Source organism: Erpetoichthys calabaricus, chromosome 9 (genome assembly GCF_900747795.2).
Source record: "Erpetoichthys calabaricus chromosome 9, fErpCal1.3, whole genome shotgun sequence".
NCBI lineage: Eukaryota > Metazoa > Chordata > Cladistia > Polypteriformes > Polypteridae > Erpetoichthys > Erpetoichthys calabaricus.
In genome coordinates, this window is record NC_041402.2 from 27,105,547 (window position 1) to 27,125,556 (window position 20,010).

Consider the following 20,010-nt stretch of genomic DNA (forward strand, 5'->3'; position numbering starts at 1 on the left):
CAGGAACTACATAATGCTGTCAAGTGTATGAGTCTATTAAGTCAGCATGGACCCAAGTCATTCAATTTCAGCACCTTATTGAATCTGTGCCTTAAAAAAATAGTTTTAACTGCAATCATTTCTTCCACAAGTGCAACATTTCTTGCACATATCTTTAAGATTTGTATAATTCCATCCATTTTCAAACCCGCTTAATGTTATTCAAGGGAGTTTTGTAGTTGTGATACATTTATTTGACGCTATGAAATTAAATGGACAATCACTTACATTTGTAGAAAACCTCATCCTTTTACCTTGAGCACTGAAAGCTGACAATATGCATCTATTATGTTTAGCACATGTTGGAGTGAGAACACTGGGTCACAGGTCCAGATTAGCATGTCACCTTTTCTTTAAAGCTCCTCCTTTTAATTCCCCGAGTGGCCGCACTGTTATGTGTTTCAATAGAAGTGGCAAAAGAGAGACACCATTTTTTTCATGATCCACTGGTTAGAGACAAAAAAAATCATTTTTTTATTATAATATTTATTTGAACTCAGATTTCAGGATTTTCATTCATCATGATTTATGGACCAAATGTGAATGAATTGAAATTTTCGAAAATATGTATCATTCAGCTTTGTCAAAAGTATAAAAAATTTAAATATTTAGAATATAATCTTATGTGTAAGATGTGTGAAATTGTAAGGCAACATAGTCCCATCAAATTGGTACAGAAAGATGTGTTTATATTATTTTTTCCATATTTCTACAAATTTTATAAAAATAATGTAGTTATATTTTCTGTTATCATATTGAATATAGATTGTTTTAATATGGAAGTAGAGGGTTCTTTTAGTTTAATACAAAGCTGTTATGTTAACATTGAGAGGTGACCTGATGTTTCTTTCATCCCTTAAGCTCTGCTGGCAAATAAATAAAAGCAAGAAAACCCCACTGCACCTATACATGTCGTATTTAGACAGCACTCTTGTAATTGGGGCATTCTTTTTTGAATTGTAAAACAAATCATTCTCATACATTATTTATTTTTTCTTTCCTGTTAATCACTGTACCTCATAACTGAAGCATAATCAGCCTTGAATATGGATGATGTTGTCATCATTCAATAAATTTTCAGCTGGATGCCAACCAAGTATTTAGGTTGCTACACTTCCATAAAAAAGCAGTAGTTAATCAAAAATCACATAATTAAACCCTTATAATTTACAGTAGTTCAAGATTCATGGGGGGGTTACAGACTGTCCTTGTAACAAAAGGCAGAAACCCTGGACCGGGTGTGCGTGTCTATTGCAGGGTCTGTTCACAAACCCACTCCCACAGGGCCAGTTTAGAACCACCAGTGAACCTAACACACGTATCTGTGAAGATGTGGGCAGAAAAATCAGGGCACTGGAGAAAGACCCACACAGACCAAATGAAAATGTACAAACTACACATACAGTAGAAAGTGTGCAGGCTAAGGATGCAGAAACAGCATTAACCACAACACCACTGAAACAAAAAATGATTGTCAACCATAAATTGAATATTAAGGTATAACAGTGAAACTGATTAAAAGCTCAAACAACTTTGAGTTACAATCATTAGCCTTGTCTGTCAAAATGTACCAAAACAGGACACTTGATCTATGAGATACAAATTCACCATATAAATGAGGTTTGCAAAGTTTTCTGTGCATCAGCTCATTTTTTAAATCTGATTAATTTATTACAGTGTCTCAGTGAACCAGAGCTCGCCTCAGCAGTCCATTCAAATCCACATTGATGTTTGCATCCATATTCATTAATACTGAGATAGGCTAGCATGCAAGTCTTTGAGATATGTGTGGTATTTGGTTTCAGTGAAAAAAGTCCACACCAATGTGGTGAAAACTTCCATCCATCCATCCATCCTTTTCCGCTTATCCGAGATCGGGTCGCGGGAGCAGCAGCTTGAGCAGAGATGCCCAGACTTCCCTCTCCCCGGCCACTTCTTCTAGCTCTTCCGGGAGAATCCCGAGGCCAGCCGGGATAGTCCCTCCAGCGTGTCTTGGGTCTTCCTCGGGGCCTCCTCCCGGTTGGACGTGCCCGGAACACCTCACCAGGGAGGCGTCCAGAAGGCATCCTGATCAGATGCCCGAGCCACCTCATCTGACTCCTCTCGATGCGGAGGAGCAGCGGCTCTACTCTGAGCTCCTCCCAGATGACTGAGCTTCTCACCCTATCTTTAAGGGAAAGCCCAGACACCCTGTGTAGGAAACTCATTTCAGCCGCTTGTATTCGCGATCTCGTTCTTTCGGTCATTACCCATAGCTCATGACCATCGGTGAGGGTAGGAACATAGATCAACTGGTAAATTGAGAGCTTTGCCTTACGGCTCAGCTCCTTTTTCACCACGACAGACCGATGCAGAGCCCGCATTACTGCGGATGCCGCACCGATCCGCCTGTCGATCTCACGCTCCATTCTTCCCTCACTCGTGAACAAGACCCTGAGATACTTGAACTCCTCCACTTGAGGCAGGGTCTCGCTCCCAAACCTGAGAGGGCACTCCACCCTTTTCCGGCTGAGGACCATGGTCTCGGATTTGGAGGTGCTGATTCCCATCCCAGCCGCTTCACACTCAGCTGCGAACCGATCCAGAGAGAGCTGAAGATCACGGCCTGATGAAGCAAACAGGACAACATCATCTGCAAAAAGCAGTGACCCAATCCTGAGTCCACCAAACCGGACCCCCTCAACACCCTGGCTGCGCCTAGAAATTCTGTCCATAAAAGTTATGAACAGAATCAGTGAGAAAGGGCAGCCCTGGCGGAGTCCAACTCTCACTGGAAACGGGTTCGACTTACTGCCGGCAATGCGGACCAAGCTCTGAGACCAGTTGTACAGAGACCAAACAGCCCTTATCAGGGGGTCCAGTACCCCATACTCCCGGAGCACCCCCCACAGGATTCCCCGAGGGACACTGTTGAACGCCTTTTCCAACTCCACAAAACACATGTAGACTGGTTGGGCGAACTCCCATGCACCCTCCAGGACTCTGAGGACTCTCCCCTCCTCAAACCGCCACCTTATCGTGATGGATGGGTTTGCGTGTCTCAATGATCCTAGGAGCTCTGTTGTCCGGGACTTTATGCCCCTGGTAGGGCCACCCAAGGCAAACTGGTCCTAGGTGAGGGATGAGACAAAGTGTGGTTCAACATAACTTCCTATGATGAATAAAAAATTTGGACGGCGTTTTCCCTTGCCCGGACGCGGGTCACTGGGGCCCCCCTCTGGAGCCAGGCCTGGAGGTGGGGCTCGATGGCGAGCGCCTGGTGGCCGGGCTTGCACCCACTGTGAAAACTTTCAGCAATACAAATCGGCTCCTTGGAGCTGTGAGGCAACAGCACTAACCACTGTGTCCTACATATTTAATACTAGCCGTTCCCCACGGCTCTGCCCACGTAATAGTGAAACAGGACAAACTTTAAAATTCAATAAACAAAAAGGTATCGCTAGCTAAGCAGAGGGAGGGTGCACTGCAAAACGCAGGGGTAGACCAACTCCCTACTCCTGATGTCACGCTTCCCCCTCCCCTTGGCCTGCTGCCTCTGTCTCGGATTAGCGTGACTATATCGCTCCTGCAAGTGAACTATGATACTTAGCACGATGAGAGAAGTTGCAAAATCTAATGAAATGTTTAAGCAAATTCTACAAAAAAACCTAATCTAAATCCGTTTAGTAGTTTTCTCGTTCACTAGCTAAGCGGATGTAAGATACACCCCGAGGCCCTGCCCCCCTCCCCTCGGTCTGCTGCATCTCTCTCAGATTCGTACAAATAAATAGGTACCACAAGCGAACTATGAAACTTAGCGCGATGAGAGAGGTCACAAAATCAACCGGAATGTTCAAGCAAATGATAGAAAAAAAACCCGATCTATTACCCGACTAGGGCAATACATGCTGATATTGCGAATGATTATCCTTCAGGGAGTGCTGATAGGGAATGTCCTGTTACGGTAAATTTTCTTTTTTTAATTTCAGTTGTGTAGACTATGCTATGCTTATTCTTATGTCAATCTCTTGCAGTGTACAATTTATTCTTTATTCATGTGTTTTTCCATAAATCAGTATTTTAATATGCAGAAAACTCAATTATGGGTATGAAATAGGTAATTGGCTCATCTCGATGTAAAGGGTCTGCTGTGAGCCTCTCCAGGATGTCTGCACTTCTCACCCTGTCTCTAAGGGAGAAAGCTCATTACAGCTACTTGCACCCACAATCTCATTATTTCAGTCATTACCCAAAGCTCATGACATAGATAGACTGGTAAATCGAGAGCTTTGCCTTCTGACTCAGTTTCTTCTTCACCATTATGGATTGGTATAGTGACCATATAACTGTACTCACCATACCTATCCATCTCTCCATCTCACTATCCCTTTTCCCCCCATTCGTGAACAAGACTTAAACTACTCCAATTGAGGTAGTAACTTACCTCCCACTCAGAGAGGACAGTCCACCTTTTTCCTACTGAGAACCATGGCCTCAGATTTGGAGGTGCTGATCTTCATCCCTGCCGCTTCACACTCAGTTGCAAACTGTCCCAATGAAGCCGACATGACCACGTCATCTGCAAAAAGAAATGATGCAATTCTGTTCCACCAAACTGGACCCCCTACCCCTCAACTGATGCACCTTGATAAATGAAAACCACAAACAGGATTGGAGACAAAGCACTTCCCTGGCGGAGTCCTACACCCACTGGGAACGCTGCTGATGCCTTTCTGAGTATGTGGAAGTAAGTGTTGGGAAAGTGCTCCTGTGCTATTTGTTTAATGAAACACTTTCTAGATGTTGTATTGCCATTATTGGCAATAGCTTGTATTACTTGCAAAATCTTTAAATGTAGCTGGTATCCATCTTTTAATTAACTAGGCAATTGAAATTAACTGAATTTCCATCGAACTGAGTTGATTAAATTTGATACTGTTAGGCACTTAAGCTGAAGTTTCAAGTGCACGGTTTCAAGTTATACTAAGAAGTTAAAAGCCGCATCTCGTGTTGACTCCAATGATTACTGTAATTGGATTACAGCTGGCAGGTATCTTTGTGGAGCACACTGGCTAAATATCTGGATGGAAAATGAAAAGGCTGTCAGCTCAATTCCTGCCACTGACCCACTAAGTGACTTTGCTCAAGTTGCTTAACCCATCTATGCTCCATCTGCAAAAATACATGAAAGCAGTTATATAGTCTGCCTGTGCAATACTTGTATAGTGAATTAGGATGGGGTTTACAATTTAAACATTTACTTAGCAGTAAGGATATTTAGAGTCTCACTGCCATTTGTCCCAGCCTCAAACCAGCAAAATATTTTCTTTTACCTTGAAGTGTATGTTGTTTTTAATATTCTGTAGCAAACAGATGTAGTTGTATCACTCTACAGACTCTATGTATATGTTAGGTTTTTCTAAAATGAGTGTGGTTGTGCATCTGTGTGGGCCCTGTAATTGAATGGCACCTTATCCAAGGCACGTTCCTTGTGCCCAGTGCTTCCAGAATAAGACTCTGTCCCACCGTGATCCTGATTTGGATTAAACGGCTCTGAAAATGTTGTGTTGTGTTGTGTTATGTTATGCATTTGGATAAGACCTCCTATTGTTCCCCACTTTTCTTCATCTTTTTTTTTGTGATCTCCAGGGAGCAAAACCATCTCATTAATTATCATGTGAAAAGGCGTTCAGAGTTGTGTGGGCGGACTATCACTTGTCTTCACAACCTCTGCGAACATCATTGTGTTTTAGGATGATCTGTCTTATTCTTATTGAGATTATATGGGGGAGTTCAGTCTTTGTCACATGTGCAGCGAGTATTTCAAACTTTTGATTCAGGTAATTTTGCTTGTCATCATTTGTCACTTTTTTAAGAGCAGGCTGCCAGAAAACCATTTTATATTATTTGTGTATTGAAAAATTATGTTTTCCAGAAAGTACAAGTTTTATTTTGCTAATACTAATTTATTTATTTCAGTTGTAAGAAACTACAAAACAATCATAAATATTTGGGGTTTGTTGCCCCGTATACTGTAAAGCAAAAAGAAATTCAAGGTCAGTGTTCCTTCAAATACAACAGATAAATGATGGTAGGTAGATGGACAATTTATAAGGGGGGACCGAAAGTAAAGTAATGCGATGTTGGGAAAATCGTGGTGATGGATGGGAAGGTGACATCATCATGAAGGGGCCAGAGTGTAGAAAGGGACCGGAAATGGCTGGTTTCCCTAGGCGTCCAGTTGAAGTTAAGACGGCAGTGCTTCGTTTTTTCTGAGGAAATGAAGAAAAAGAGGTTAGTACCCCGCCATTGTCCCCTGGCACGACTTGCCGCGGTGCGTGTCGGGTCCTTAAGCTGCACCCTATGCACTTGTGCATGACACAGTATATGGAATAAATACATTTTGTTATGTTATTATCCCTAAAAGTCATCTGAAAATAATTAAATACTTCCAAAGCAAGATTACTTTAAATACTTGTTTTCATGTTATCTTTGAACTGTGGTGAGCAGACTTGTTTAGAATGGCCGTTTAATTCAATGTATTCTTACAAAGTGCACTTCTACCTACGTTACAAGCCCTATACACGTCACAGTTTAGTAATTTCAGATACAGCACAAAACTTAGTGCAAAAGACAAGGTATTAACAATATAAACACTTTTACATGTTAGTCCAATTTGGGACCATGACGCATGAGGCCGAAAGTATCACAAGGCAAGATCCATACCTGGACTGGACACCCATCCTATACAGATCATTATATATATTGTGACGGGCGGCTGCAGCCATTACCCAGCCGGGATGCCATCCGGATGGAAGGATCAGGGGGGAGAGCATCTACATGGCACTACCTTGCCCGGGATGCTAGAGGGCAGCCCTTCTGGGTAGCTGTGGCACCATGGATTCCCGCAGGGCATGCTGGGAGTTTGGCATAGCCCTATTAGGTTCCATGGGGTCCACCAGGGTGAGCTGTAGAACCCTACTCTGGGTTTCCATTACACCGGGGAGTAGTTCCAGTCAATCCTGATGAGCCACCTGGAGCACTCCCAGGTGTAACATAAAAGGAGCCGCCTGACTCCATTCGAGGAGCCAGAGTCAGGAGGAAGAGGGACAAAGCTTGCCATTGGAAGAGTGGAAGCGGGATGGAGAGAAAGAGAAGGAATTGTATTGCTGAATTGTACTGTGCTGCTGTGGGGAGTGAGGCAAAAGTGCTTCCCCACTTGTAAATAAACGTGTGCTGTGCTGGAACTCGTGTCGGGGTTGGGATGGCTGGAGCGCCCCTAGTTTCCACAATATATATTGACTTTGTGTGTGTTTTTTATTTAATGCCCATCCTTTCTCTATGTGCTAAATATACTGAAGGATTTCCACAACATTGCAGAGTTCAGGATTCATTTCAGCAAGAGGCAATTCTTTTCTGTGGGTAGCCTTGCACATCAGCTTAAATCTGACCCGATATTCATTACATATCTCACACCGTTTCACCTACACTAACTTTCAAAAGTTTGGAATCACCCAGAAACTTTCAAGTTTTTGATAGAATTGTTTTTCAGGATGCCATTAAATTATTTTAAAAATAGAGTAAAGTCATTACTAGTGTTACTAATGGCTATCATTGCTTCAAATGACTGATTTTATAGTATATTATTCACATGACTGCAAACCCCAAAATTCAGCAGCCATTATTTTCCAGAGTCCTAATGGAAAACTCTCTTAATTTATCATGTTTAAATTCTAATTGGTTGTTAAAGAAACTTTAGTAATTGTGTTAGTTCAACTGAAGCCAGTTATTCAGTTCAATAAAGCAAGAAATTGTGTTTCCTCACATTGCAAGGTATTGGCATTTCTGTAGTTCAATACTAGGTTCAAAAATGGTCAGGATGAAACGGCTTTCTCAGGGAACACACAAGTCTGTCGTTTTTTGCCTAACAGAGGTTATTCCATGTGATGGATTGACAATAAAGGTGTTGAGATTTTATAGAAAGTTGTCCACTATTGTCTTGAGATTGAAACCTGGCATTCTGTAGCTGTGATTCAGAAGCATTGACCACTGAGTCACTGGGCTTGGCCTGAATCGAATATCGTTTATGCTATATGATTTTCATATATGTTAATTGTGCTATTTTTCATTGTTTTACAGAAAATTTGTGAGAGGTATGGATGAGGTTGTAATCTTTGACTGAAACTTTTAATTAATGTGAGACAGGCCCTCGCTCGCACTGTAACACAACGTTCCAGCCATTTCCCTTACAACTGCTAAGGAATGTAAATCTTTTCTTCTCTTCTTTAATAGTTAATGTGCCCATCCAGCAAAATGGAAAACCTGCTCCTTCAGCACAACAGCTGCCAAGTAACTGTGAATCACTGCAGGAACTTGCTTACATGTTCACAATGCAGTAACAGCTTTGTGGATCAAACTGCATACCTACCATCAGCCCCTGAGGACTTTGGATCATAGTAAATACCGTACTCCAGAGACACATAGTTGTGCAGAACCATGCAGTGTGTGCCCTCTCGGTACTTTAAAAGTTAATGGTCCTTACCCACTGGAAGATGACCCAGGACACACTTGAGGGATGTACCTCCATGTGTAAAATGCCCAGGATGAGCTGGAGTCTGTTCCAGGGAATAAGGTGTCCTAAACTCCCCACCTCACCAGGCTGCCATGTTAACCCTTTCCAAGTGAAGTATTGTGCCAAATCTTGATTGGTCGATCATTTGTTGTTTAGTGCCACTCATAGAGTACACCATTATAAGTATAAAGGAGATGTTGCTGTGTGGGCAGCTTTCACAGTTATGTACTGCTGAGTTAGAAAAGTTGAACCCACTGCACTGTTGAACCGAGTCAGAGACAAGGAGATCTGAGAAGTCTTTCAGGTTAACCAGTTTATTTTGTTTACCAACCTTTAACACTCAGTTGGAAGTGGCAATAAATAATAATAATTTAGTTCTTTATATGCACAGAAATATACAATAAGTATATGGTTTTCTATAAAAAAACAAAGAAATTGTCATAAATCATCATAGATACAGTATGTGGGCACCCCTCTAAGTTACTGAGTTGAGGTGTTTCAGCCGTACCCTTTGTTTAAAAGTTCAGAAAATTAAGAACATTATTGACAAACATTTGCATTAGAATGAGTCATCCTGAAGAGCTCAGTGGCTTTAAATGTGAGACTTTTCAGTATGTGAAACTTCTACTCTGCTAGATCTGCGCTACTCAAATGTAAGTGTGAAGTGGAAGTCCCTAAGACAAACGACAGTTCGGGCACAAACCAGTAGACCACTCAGACTCACAGATCAAGGCCGACGAGTGCTGAAGCAGATAGTGCACACAAGTTGCATATCCTCTGTTGTTTCATTTACCACAGAGTTTCAACTGCCTGTGGAATAATACTAATAAAAATAAGAAGCAATATCAGCATAAGAACTGTGCAATGTCAGGTGACAGCTGGAGTGGTGTAAAGCACACAACCAGTGGACTTAGGAGCAGTGGAAATGTGTTCTCTGGAGTGATGAATCAAACCTCACCGTCTGGCAGTCTAATAGACGATTCAGAGTTTGGCAGATGCCAGGAGAACACTACTTTCCAGACTGCATAGTGCCAACTGTAAAGTTTTGTGGAGGGGAGATAATGGTCTGGAGTTGTTTTTTCTGGGTTTGTGCTAAACTACATGGTTCCAGTGAAGAGTACTGTTAATGCTACAGCATGCAAAGACATTTTAGGCAGTTGTGCACTTCCAACTTTGTGACGGCAGTTTGAAGAAGGCTATGCTTCGTTTCAGTATGACTGCACCCCTGTGCACAAAGCCAAGGCATGGAAGAAATCAAGTGACCTGCATAGATAGATAGATAGATAGATAGATAGATAGATAGATAGATAGATAGATAGATAGATAGATAGATAGATAGATAGATAGATAGATAGATAGATAGATAGATAGATAGATAGATAGATACTTTATTAATCCCAAGGGGAAATTCACAGAGCATAGAGCCTTGACCTCAACCCTACTGAACATCTTTGGGACAAATTGGAATACCAAATGTGAGCCAGGTCTTCTTGTCCAATATTCGCACCTGACCTCACAAATACTCTTTTGCTTGAATGGGCACAAATTCCCACAGACACGCTCCAAAATCTTGTGGAAAGATTTCCATTCAGAGAGGAGGCTGTTAAAGCTGCAAAGTGGCAGCCAACTCCATATTAATGCCCATTGTTTTGTAATGGGATATCCATCAAGCCTATATAGTTGTGATGAGCAGTTGTCCACAAACATTTGGCCATATAATGTATCACATGAAATAATACTAAATTAATGGCACTACATATTCACTAGATGGTAGCAATAGGTCAATAGTGTGCCTATGTTTAAGTTGCTCAGAAGGAATAGCAGTTCGTACATTTGAAATATTAACGCATGGATCTGAAACTTAACAACTGGTGCTCCACCTTAACTTGGCTAAATACTGTATAACAAAAATATTGAGCTAAAACAAAGTATTAACATTAACAAAAATCATGTGCTGCTGTTCTGTTGTGGTACAATCTTAGAGTGACCCTGTTCTACCTTTTTATACTCTATACTACGTAGACCAGAACAAAATGCCCCAAATCCCATTCTTTTACCACATTGTCAGGGTTGACTGATAAAGTAGTAGAGAAGGATTTTTATTCATGTATACATTAAGGTTATGCCCAAAGTTAAAATAGGGAGAGAGAAATCAACATTAATAAAATAATAACGACATGATAATAAGGAGTTCAACTTGTGTCCAATATGCTTACTACCAGGTGGCTCTCTGTCTTAGTAAGCTGAATTAGTTTCTTGTCCGGCATGACCCTTAATGTCCTTTCTTCAGGATTGACAATGACAGAAACAGGCAGTATGGCCTGTCTGCACAGGGCAGACGAGAGAGAATTTTTTTGTTACCCTGACATTATGTTAATCCGGCTTCCTAGGTGTACCTCTCAGACCAATGGGATATCATAGTGTAGGCTAACTCTCCTGATTCAGTGACTAATCCTATTTAACCAAAACTTGGTCCTCCAGTCCAGTCCCCCTCCCCTCCAATACTAGACTGCTTTTGTTCCTATCAGGATTTTCTACAGATTTAAAGGATTCATAAGTGTAGATGTAGTCACACAAGAAAGAAATGATATGCAGTACAGGTAATTAAGTCGTGAATCACTAGCTCACTCAGGTACCCCTCCCCAACACAGCACTTAATAAAAGTTCTCATCTAGTCTGGTAGAGTCAGAAATGTGCTACAGCAAAAACTGGTTATACAGCTTTCTTCCCTTTAATATTACATGTTGTCGGACATTAACTACCCACACCTGTTTTAACATTTTAAAATATGACATTGTAAGACAATAATAAATATATATTAGCCTATGTGCTAGATATTTTTCTGCATTACAACTTCATACATTGAAAGGACATTTACTCGCTACTCATAAACATAAACAGTATCAAGTGTGCCACCATTCCGGTATCAACACTCAAACAGCCACTAAAATGTAATGGGTCTTCTTCACTGCACCATACAGATGCGGGGTCAAAAAGCAGACTTCACACAATTTAACACAAAGCCATTGTTAAGGGAAAGACAGGCCTGGTTTGTAGTGTGTTGTAATACCTGGCTAACATTTTAGGTTAGGCACTGCAAAAATGCATTTATTACTCATATACTGCTATATACTGTAACAAGACAATAACAAATGCCTTGTTGGGACTTAATAACACTTACAAAGCACCAAAAGAGTGTCTCTTCACCTCTGCTCACTATGGCATATTGAGGCCCTTTGATATGCTGGTAAAATTACTTGTAAATTTGAAAGCTTTGCAGGCCTTATACTGATGTATACAATATCAAGAAAAATAAAGCATGTCTTACCTTAGCCACCTTTGACCATTCCAGCTGAAGTTATTTTAATAGGCCACATTGCAGAGATGAACAACTAGGTAAAGACTTGACTTTCAGTTTTTTCTTTATTTAATTTCAAAACTTTAGAACACCATCTTCTTGTTTTTTTTTATTTATTTATCAGTGTGACTAAAACAAGTCATATGCTTGCCGTGTCAGGCTAAACATTTGTGTTGAAATAATTTTATGGATAATGCCACCTCAGACCTCACTGTTGTACAGTTTGTTGTTGTGCTAAGTGTATTGAAATGTCATTTTTATTATTTAGAGTGCGGATATAATATTTTCAAGTTAAATTGAAAGCATCATACATGTGTTTTTGGGCGGCACGGTGGCGCAGTGGGTAACGCTGCTGCCTCACAGTTAGGAGACCTGGGTTCACTTCCCGGGTCCTCCCTGCATGGCGTTTACATGTTCTCCCCATGTCTGCATGGGTTTCCTCCCACAGTCCAAAGACATGCAGGTTAGGTGCATTGGTGAGTCTAAATTGTCCCTAATGTGTGTGTGTGTGTGTGTGGGTTGGCGCCCTGCCTGGGGTTTGTTTCCTGCCTTGCGCCCTGTGTTTGGGATTGGCACCAGCAGACCCCCGTGACCCTGTAATTAAGATATAGCGGGTTGGATAATGGATGGATGGATACATGTGTTTTCCAAATGTAGCATTTTTATTTTAAATAAAAATGATGAATCGTTATTCTCCCTAAAACATGCAATAAACTTTTTGATCCAAAGTTCTGAAATTTAACTTAACTAACTCTTTAAAAATTTTCTCGTCAATCAGGCTACAGGCACTGGCATGCTGACCTCCGTCCAGATGACACTCCTTTGGAAGCAAGTCTGGCATTTACCTGTAAACTGAAAGGGACAACTCCATTTCTTGGCCGAGAAGCTTTAGAGGCTCAGAAAGCTCGTGGATTGCATCGACGACTCTTGTGTTTCACCATTGAGGAGTTGAGTTTTGTTGTTTTATGGTAATCTGTATAAAACTAATAGCAGGTCTTATTGTGAGCCGATACAGTTAACCTACCTGCACATCATTTTATGTTGGAAGGAAAACCACAGCATTGGGTAAAATCTGTTTAGGTTGATACATGTCTCATATAGCTGGAAGGGAAGAAGTGCTAACCCTTGGGCCATCATGGTGGGAAGTAGACACATAGTAGACCCCAATTTCCTCTTTAACTGGGTTGGCTTCAGTGAGAAATACATTTCATGTTTGTTTACCTTGCACACACTCATCCATATACTTTGGGTATCTTCAAAGCTCGACTCAATTTAATTTTTAGAGAAAGTAGGTGAATAGAAGTTTTTTGGGCTGAATGGCCTATACCCTTCCAAATTGTTCTTAATTTCCAATTCACAAAAATATCTGCCAAATGCTATTTTTGAAAAGATGCACTACTGTAAAGAATGACCTGGAGCAAATGCTTTTTCACAGCATTGTACGAGGTGTGATTAAAAAGTACGGTGAATGTTGATGCAGAGCACCATCCAAGAGCAACGCAAAACAATTCAATGCTGCCGGTTCTGACGTGTCCATCCTAGAGCCGCGTTTGTGACAAGTTTCAACTTGTTTGATATGGTCAGTCATTTGTGAGCCACTGTTGAGTTCCAGTGTGCTTTTCAAGTTTGTTGTTAATAATGAATATCGAGCAACGCATTAACATGAAATTTTCTTTCAAATTGCAAAAAGCTCAGGAAACCCATCAGATGTTAAAATCAGTTTATGGTGACACTGCACCGACAATTAAGACTGTTTGGAAATGGTTTGATCAGTTTTGTAATGGATCTGACTCAGTTGAAGAAGAGAAAAATTCAGGACATCAATAACCAAGGAAAATATTGAAACGGTTTCATTCTTCATCATGACAACGCTTCTAGTCACACATCCCTTCTAGTACGACAATTTCTGTCGAATAAAAACATTACGCTGTGTCCGCATCCACCTTATTCGCCGGATCTGGCACCGTGCAACTTCTGGCTGTTCCCTAAATTAAAAATAACCATGAAAGGCAAACGATTTCAATCCATTAAAGACATCCAGGCAGCCATGACATCCCAATTAAAGATACTCTCAAAAGAAAACTTCCAGAACTGCTTCGCAAAGTGGCAAGAGCGTTAGGATAAGTGCATTCAAAGTGGAGGAGAGGATTTTGAGGGGGACTAGTAGTAGTAGTAGTAATCTTTTACTGCAATAAACGTTTCTTTTTTAAAACATTCACTGTATTTTTTGATCACATCTCGTATACACATACATGTAAATATGTGTGTTTTAGTATAAACTGAGCTGTTTAAATTAAATTTTATAAGGTTGTGCAAATAATCCATCCATCCATCCATTTTCCAACCCACTGAATCCAAACACAGGGTCACGGGGGTCTGCTGGAGCCAATCCCAGCCAACACAGGGCACAAGGCAGGAACCAATCCCAGGCAGGGTGCCAACCCACCGCAGTACACACACAAACACACCCACACACCAAGCACATACTAGGGCCAATTTAGAATCGCCAATCCACCTAACCAGCATGTCTTTGGACTGTGGGAGGAAACCGGAGCACCCGGAGGAAACCCACGCAGACACGGGGAGAACATGCAAACTCCACGCAGGGAGGACCCGGAAAGCGAAACCAGGTCTCCTAACTGCGAGGCAGCAGCGCTACCCACTGCGCGACCGTGCTGCCCTTGTGCAAATAATAAATCATGAATATTTTGAGCTAAGGATTTTGGAATTTTTTTTTTGCAACAGATTTAAGCAAAATCATTGCCTGTTTATTTCAACGAGGTGTATTTATTCTTTCTTTTAGAAAAATTCCGATGTTTGGACTAGAGGCTATCTTTAGGAATGGAAAGCCAGTGGGTCATCTGCGCAGGGCAGACTTTGGGTTTGCCATCAATAAGACAATTGGCTATGGCTACATCAGAGATCCAGAAGGAGGAATTGTAAGTAACAGAAGTTTAGGCATTGTATTATTGTGAAAATTTGCTTATACTTTAATATCGTTGCTTTATAGTTCCCAATGTATACAGTTTTATCTACTCATGGACAGCTACTTCAAGCAAAATGATCTACTATTGTCTTCAGACCTGAGCTACACCTGTGCCAAATGCCAATATTCAAAGCCCACTCACCGTTTGGCTTCCTATTGAAGGTGTCCCTCCTCCCCTCACTCCTGTCAGAATATGGCAATGACCTACACTAGATGCTGTCTAACAATATGACTCGACCCAGTCAAACATGTTTTCCCACTTCTATATGGGGTTGAAGTTTTAAAGGTTTATTATAAAATAAAGGCATACTAGGAAGGCACCAATGCAGTGTCAACATATAGTACCCAAAAAAAAGAAATCTTTTTGCATGTGTCTGGTATAAGGTGCTGTGACTTACCCACATACCTACTTCTCAAGTACCACACCAAAGCATTTTTCCCATCTTCTTGTTCTACTGAGATAGGATTCATCCTATCCCTCCTTTCAACTTCAGACTAGCTTGGCTCTGATTTGAAAGGGCTTTAAATGCTTTCCTGATTGAGATGCATCAAAACAAGCCAAGGAATCACTTATGGTTTCTGGTTGTGGCTCCTCTTCTATAAGAATGACTAGCAGACCCCTGAGTACTTGCCCTGAGTCATCTGTAATACTTGAAGGGCTAGATCCCCATAGCAGTTTGTGAGTTACCCATTGTCCCTAGTGGATAGGAGAAGTGTCTTAACTCTTCGTGGCGAGGCTGGTGGGTGAGGGGATGCCCTCCTGCTAGTTCTTTGCCATCTTTCCCTTTTCTCTCTTAGTGACATCTGTTGGGTCTTCTTCCTCAATGTAACATCCTGGTGGAAGACTGATGTTTCCACCCACGCCTCGTAACACACAGAGTGACTGTGTTCTCCTGCTGGCCCCTTTTCTTATATTAGCTTGTAGGAGTGTTTTCTTACAGATTGAGGTTTCCATGTCCCTGTTCTTTGTGAACCTGGTGTCATTTCTGCATCAATAGTGTCTTGGCAGCCTCGCATCTTTTCACAATGGTTTTGTAACCTGTTCCTATAAGGCAGGGGTCCCCATCTTTGGTCCTGGAGTGCCACAGTGGCTGCCTGTTTTCATTCTAACCCTTTTCTTAATTAGTGACCTGTTGGAATAAGTTTACATTTACTTACTCGCCGGCTGTGCACTGTGGAGCTTTCTTCCTCCTTTCATTGAGTCCTCCCCCGGCTCGGGATGGACGTTTGGCGGTCCTGTCTCTGACCAATCATCGACAGGAACACACCGACCAATCCGTCGCCTGTCCTGGGTGAGGGACTTCCGGTTCACCGCCGTCGTCTTCACTGTAGGGATCGACACACCTCGGCCGGCGACACGGATCCAGGCAGTCCCCTCCTGAAACAAAAATACAGGGCCCAGCACGACTGACCCCCACCGTAGGGCCTTGGACTCACCTCCTGGATCCTGTCTCTTGGAGCTCCTTGCCTTGCCTATAAACCACCTCCCGGTCCTTCCAGGCATCCAGGCTGGGTCTGACCTCCAGCCTCCTGTGTAACTATATAATATAATCATAAGCAAAATTTTGAAAAAAAAAGTTGTTTAGTGATTAGAACATTAGAATAATTTAAACTAGAACTGTCCATTCAGCCCAGCAAAGCTCACCAGTCTATCCACTTATTTCTTCCAAAGTAACATCAAGTCGAGTGTTAAAAGTCCCTAAAGTCCTACTGCCTACCACACTACATGGAAGCTTATTCCATATGTCTGTGGTTCTCTGTGTGAAGAGAAACTTCCTAATGTTTGTGCGAAATTTACCTTTGACAAGTTTCCTCATGTTCTTGATGAACTCCTTTTAAAGTAACAGTCTCGATCCACTGTACTAATTCCCTTCATAATTTTAAACACTTCATTTATGTCTCCTCATAACTAATCGTCTGTAGCCCAGGAATCAAACTGGTCACTCTTCTCTGGATTTTTTTTATTAGGGCTGCTATGTCCTTTTGTAACCTGGAAACCCAAACTGTACACAGTACTCCAGGTGAGGTCTGACTAGTGCGTTATGAAGCTTTTGTTTTTAGCATCACATTCACATCTACACCCTGCTAGTCAGCCAATGTAAACTATTGTAGTGTATAACTTAACGTACCAGTTAGTAACTGTGATCTGCTTCAGTCTACAATAGTAATAAAGACAGCAAATTTCAGTGTGGGTGTCAAAGAGTGTAAAAATGGTGGACGCTTAGGGGTAGGCCCAAACAGGGAGGATGTGGTGTCTGTTTTCTAGTGTAAGGAGATTTGGCATTAAGAATTCCTCTTCGAAAAATATGTCCGTGTTATATTTTTGTTTGTTGTATAAAGTGTAAATACTGGCATAAATGTACACACAGCAAGAGATTTGCTTAGTTTAAGTTGCAGTGTGTTTAAATTCTAGCAGTGCAACAGATTCACAAAAGCATTTTCTATTCTTGCTCATGCCGTGGAGACATGACATTTGGACACCTCATGTCAAAACAATGCAGCGAAATTAGATGTGGCAAGATTGGAATGACTGGGGAAAGCTTCAGCAGAATGTAGTGTTATTTTAATAACAGGCTTGTGTAGGCAGAGCAATGTGAAAGGATCACTTATTAAATGATTGTACGTCATGCTCTTGCTGCTTCCCAATCCACTAGTTGGGATTTTAAATTCACTCTGATAAACCTCATGGCTGCCTGCTTCTCCATGCCTGTTAAAGGGCCAGGTATTACAGGGTTTGCTAGTTGCCCCTAAGAAAGGCGTAGTTACTCTACAACCCACAAATTTATTTATAAAATATGTATAATGTACCAATAAAAGTTTTTTAGAAAGTAATTGCTGACTGCTTGATTTTATTTAGACACTCCCTGTGCGCCAGGCTGGAACGAAACATGGCAAAGTGAAAGTCCATTGCAGGGCACACTCACTCAATCACTCTCAGCAGTCCTTAACTGGGTTAGCCGGCTTAGATAATTGATGATTAAAAGGATGGTTGATTTTATTTCATGCCTGAAATTTTCCAGATTTAAAAATAACCATTTTGAGGCACACTAACACAGGTATAACACGACCAAATCATGAATACAGTGTCCTGGGTTTTGAGTCCCACTCCCAGACATTGTCCACATGGAGTTTGTACATTCTGCCTGTGCCTAGATGGGTTTTACTCCAGGAATTTGGATTCTTGAAGACATGCAGGATAGCTTAACTGGTTCCAAATTAGCCCATTATGCATCGAAGTGTGGATATCTGCATGAGTAGGCATTGTGATGGACTGGTTCCCTATCCAGAGGTGGACCCTGCTTTTTGCCTAGTGCAGCTAAGATATACTGTAGTCCCCCAGAACCCTGAGTTGGGATAGATAGATAGATAGATAGATAGATAGATAGATAGATAGATAGATAGATAGATAGATAGATAGATAGATAGATAGATAGATAGATAGATAGATAGATAGATAGATAGATAGATAGATAGATAGATAGATAGATAGATAGATAGATAGATAGATAGATAGATAGATACTAGGCAAGTTTACATTTAATTACTTTACTTACAACATTTATGATACAATTGGTTACATTTCTTTTGGTTTTTCAATTGGAACACAGGCAGGTGAAGTGACTTGTTCAGGGTCACACAGCGTCATTAGCGAGATTTGAACCCACAGACTTAGGGTATGAAGTTCAGAGCCTTAAGCACTACACCCCACTTCCTGCCTAAGTTTGTGAGTGAGGTGAAGTGCTGATTAGAAATATAATGGTAACATCCATCCATTATTAATCTGTTTATCCAGATTAGGATCACAGAGTCTATTCTGGCAGTGCTGGGAGGTACAGAAGACAGACACTGACCTTCACTCACACATGCTGGTTTAGAGTTGCCAGTTAATCGGAAACATACATCTTTGGGGTGTGATGGGAAATTTCTTGCAAACACAACACAGATATTCAAACTTCACACAAGAGCTGTAAGGCAGCAGTAATAATCGTTGCACCGTTGTGATGCTCATTATGGTCAGGTGTTAAATGTGGCGTATTTTAACATTTTATTGCATTCTTTCTCCATTTTTTTTTTTGTCCCTAGGTCAGCCCTGATTTTGTGAAATCTGGAGAGTACACTTTAGAGCGCATGGGTGTGGTTTACTCTGCAACTGCCTATCTGAAATCTCCTTTCGACCCCGAAAACAAGCGAGTGAGAGGGATCTACTAAAATGACATGGAGGACATCAGTTGTTGTGTCATTTGTCTTTTCATAATTTGTACCGTAGGGCAAATCTGTCTAGTGAATTCTGCAGGACAGCAATGTCATATTTTCTTCCCCTCTCAATTAAGTGATTTCTTTGATTCTGAAGTTATTCCTTTCATTCTCTTATCTTGTTTTTTTCAGTCACATTAAAAGAAACATCAGTATGTAAGTAGCGGATCAAAGGACATTTATGTAATGGTGCAGTGGTGCAGTCACTGGTTTACCGTATGTGTGTTCCCATATAGTCAGATGGTGCTAACAAAATGGGAATAATCTCTTCACTTAACAGTGGACTGGCAAACTTTATGATGAAATATATGCCCAAAAACATTTCTAACAATGTGAAGTTAATGCACGAAAAGGATCCAGAGCTTTATATACTTTTCTCAAAAGTAGTTGAAAGGGACAGCGTGAATGTGACATTTTATTTGTGGTTAGTAATGCACACTTTGCAGATACAGTATTCACATTTTTCTCTGAAAGAAGTCTTATAATTCCAATCATTCATTTTTCAAATACAGTTTTTGTACCAAAACAAGTGTTACTATTACTAAAATAAAATTCTCCACTGATCCAGTTTGGAGAAAATAATGAGTGGTATTTTATGGGTTAAAAACTGATTTATGATGTCGCTCCATTCTTTCCTTTCTCCTTTGCTTATCATTCTTAACTTTGGCCCCAGTAAGGTAACTTGGGTTCTGTTTATTTTTTTGTTTTTTTTGAGACTAAAATGTGTTTCTCTCTTCTGCAGTCAAGGTTCTGTTTAAAGAGCTAGGAAATGTGGACAGTAAATGTTAAATTCTTAGACATAAACATGGGGCACGTGTTAAA

At 41.0% G+C, this 20,010-nt stretch overlaps 1 protein-coding gene across 1 annotated transcript in view; it reads left to right on the forward strand.

Annotated features, from left to right (window-relative positions):
* Nucleotides 1-19,770, forward strand: part of sardh (sarcosine dehydrogenase) — a 278,779-nt gene extending 259,009 nt beyond the window's left edge. Inside the window, exons 19-21 of the mRNA XM_051931764.1 lie at nt 12,727-12,895; nt 14,752-14,887; nt 19,018-19,770. Of these exons, the coding sequence (XP_051787724.1) occupies nt 12,727-12,895; nt 14,752-14,887; nt 19,018-19,143 (431 nt within the window). The 3' untranslated portion in view covers nt 19,144-19,770. The remainder of the gene's footprint in view (nt 1-12,726; nt 12,896-14,751; nt 14,888-19,017) is intronic.
* The last annotated feature ends 240 nt before the right edge of the window (nt 19,771-20,010 follow it).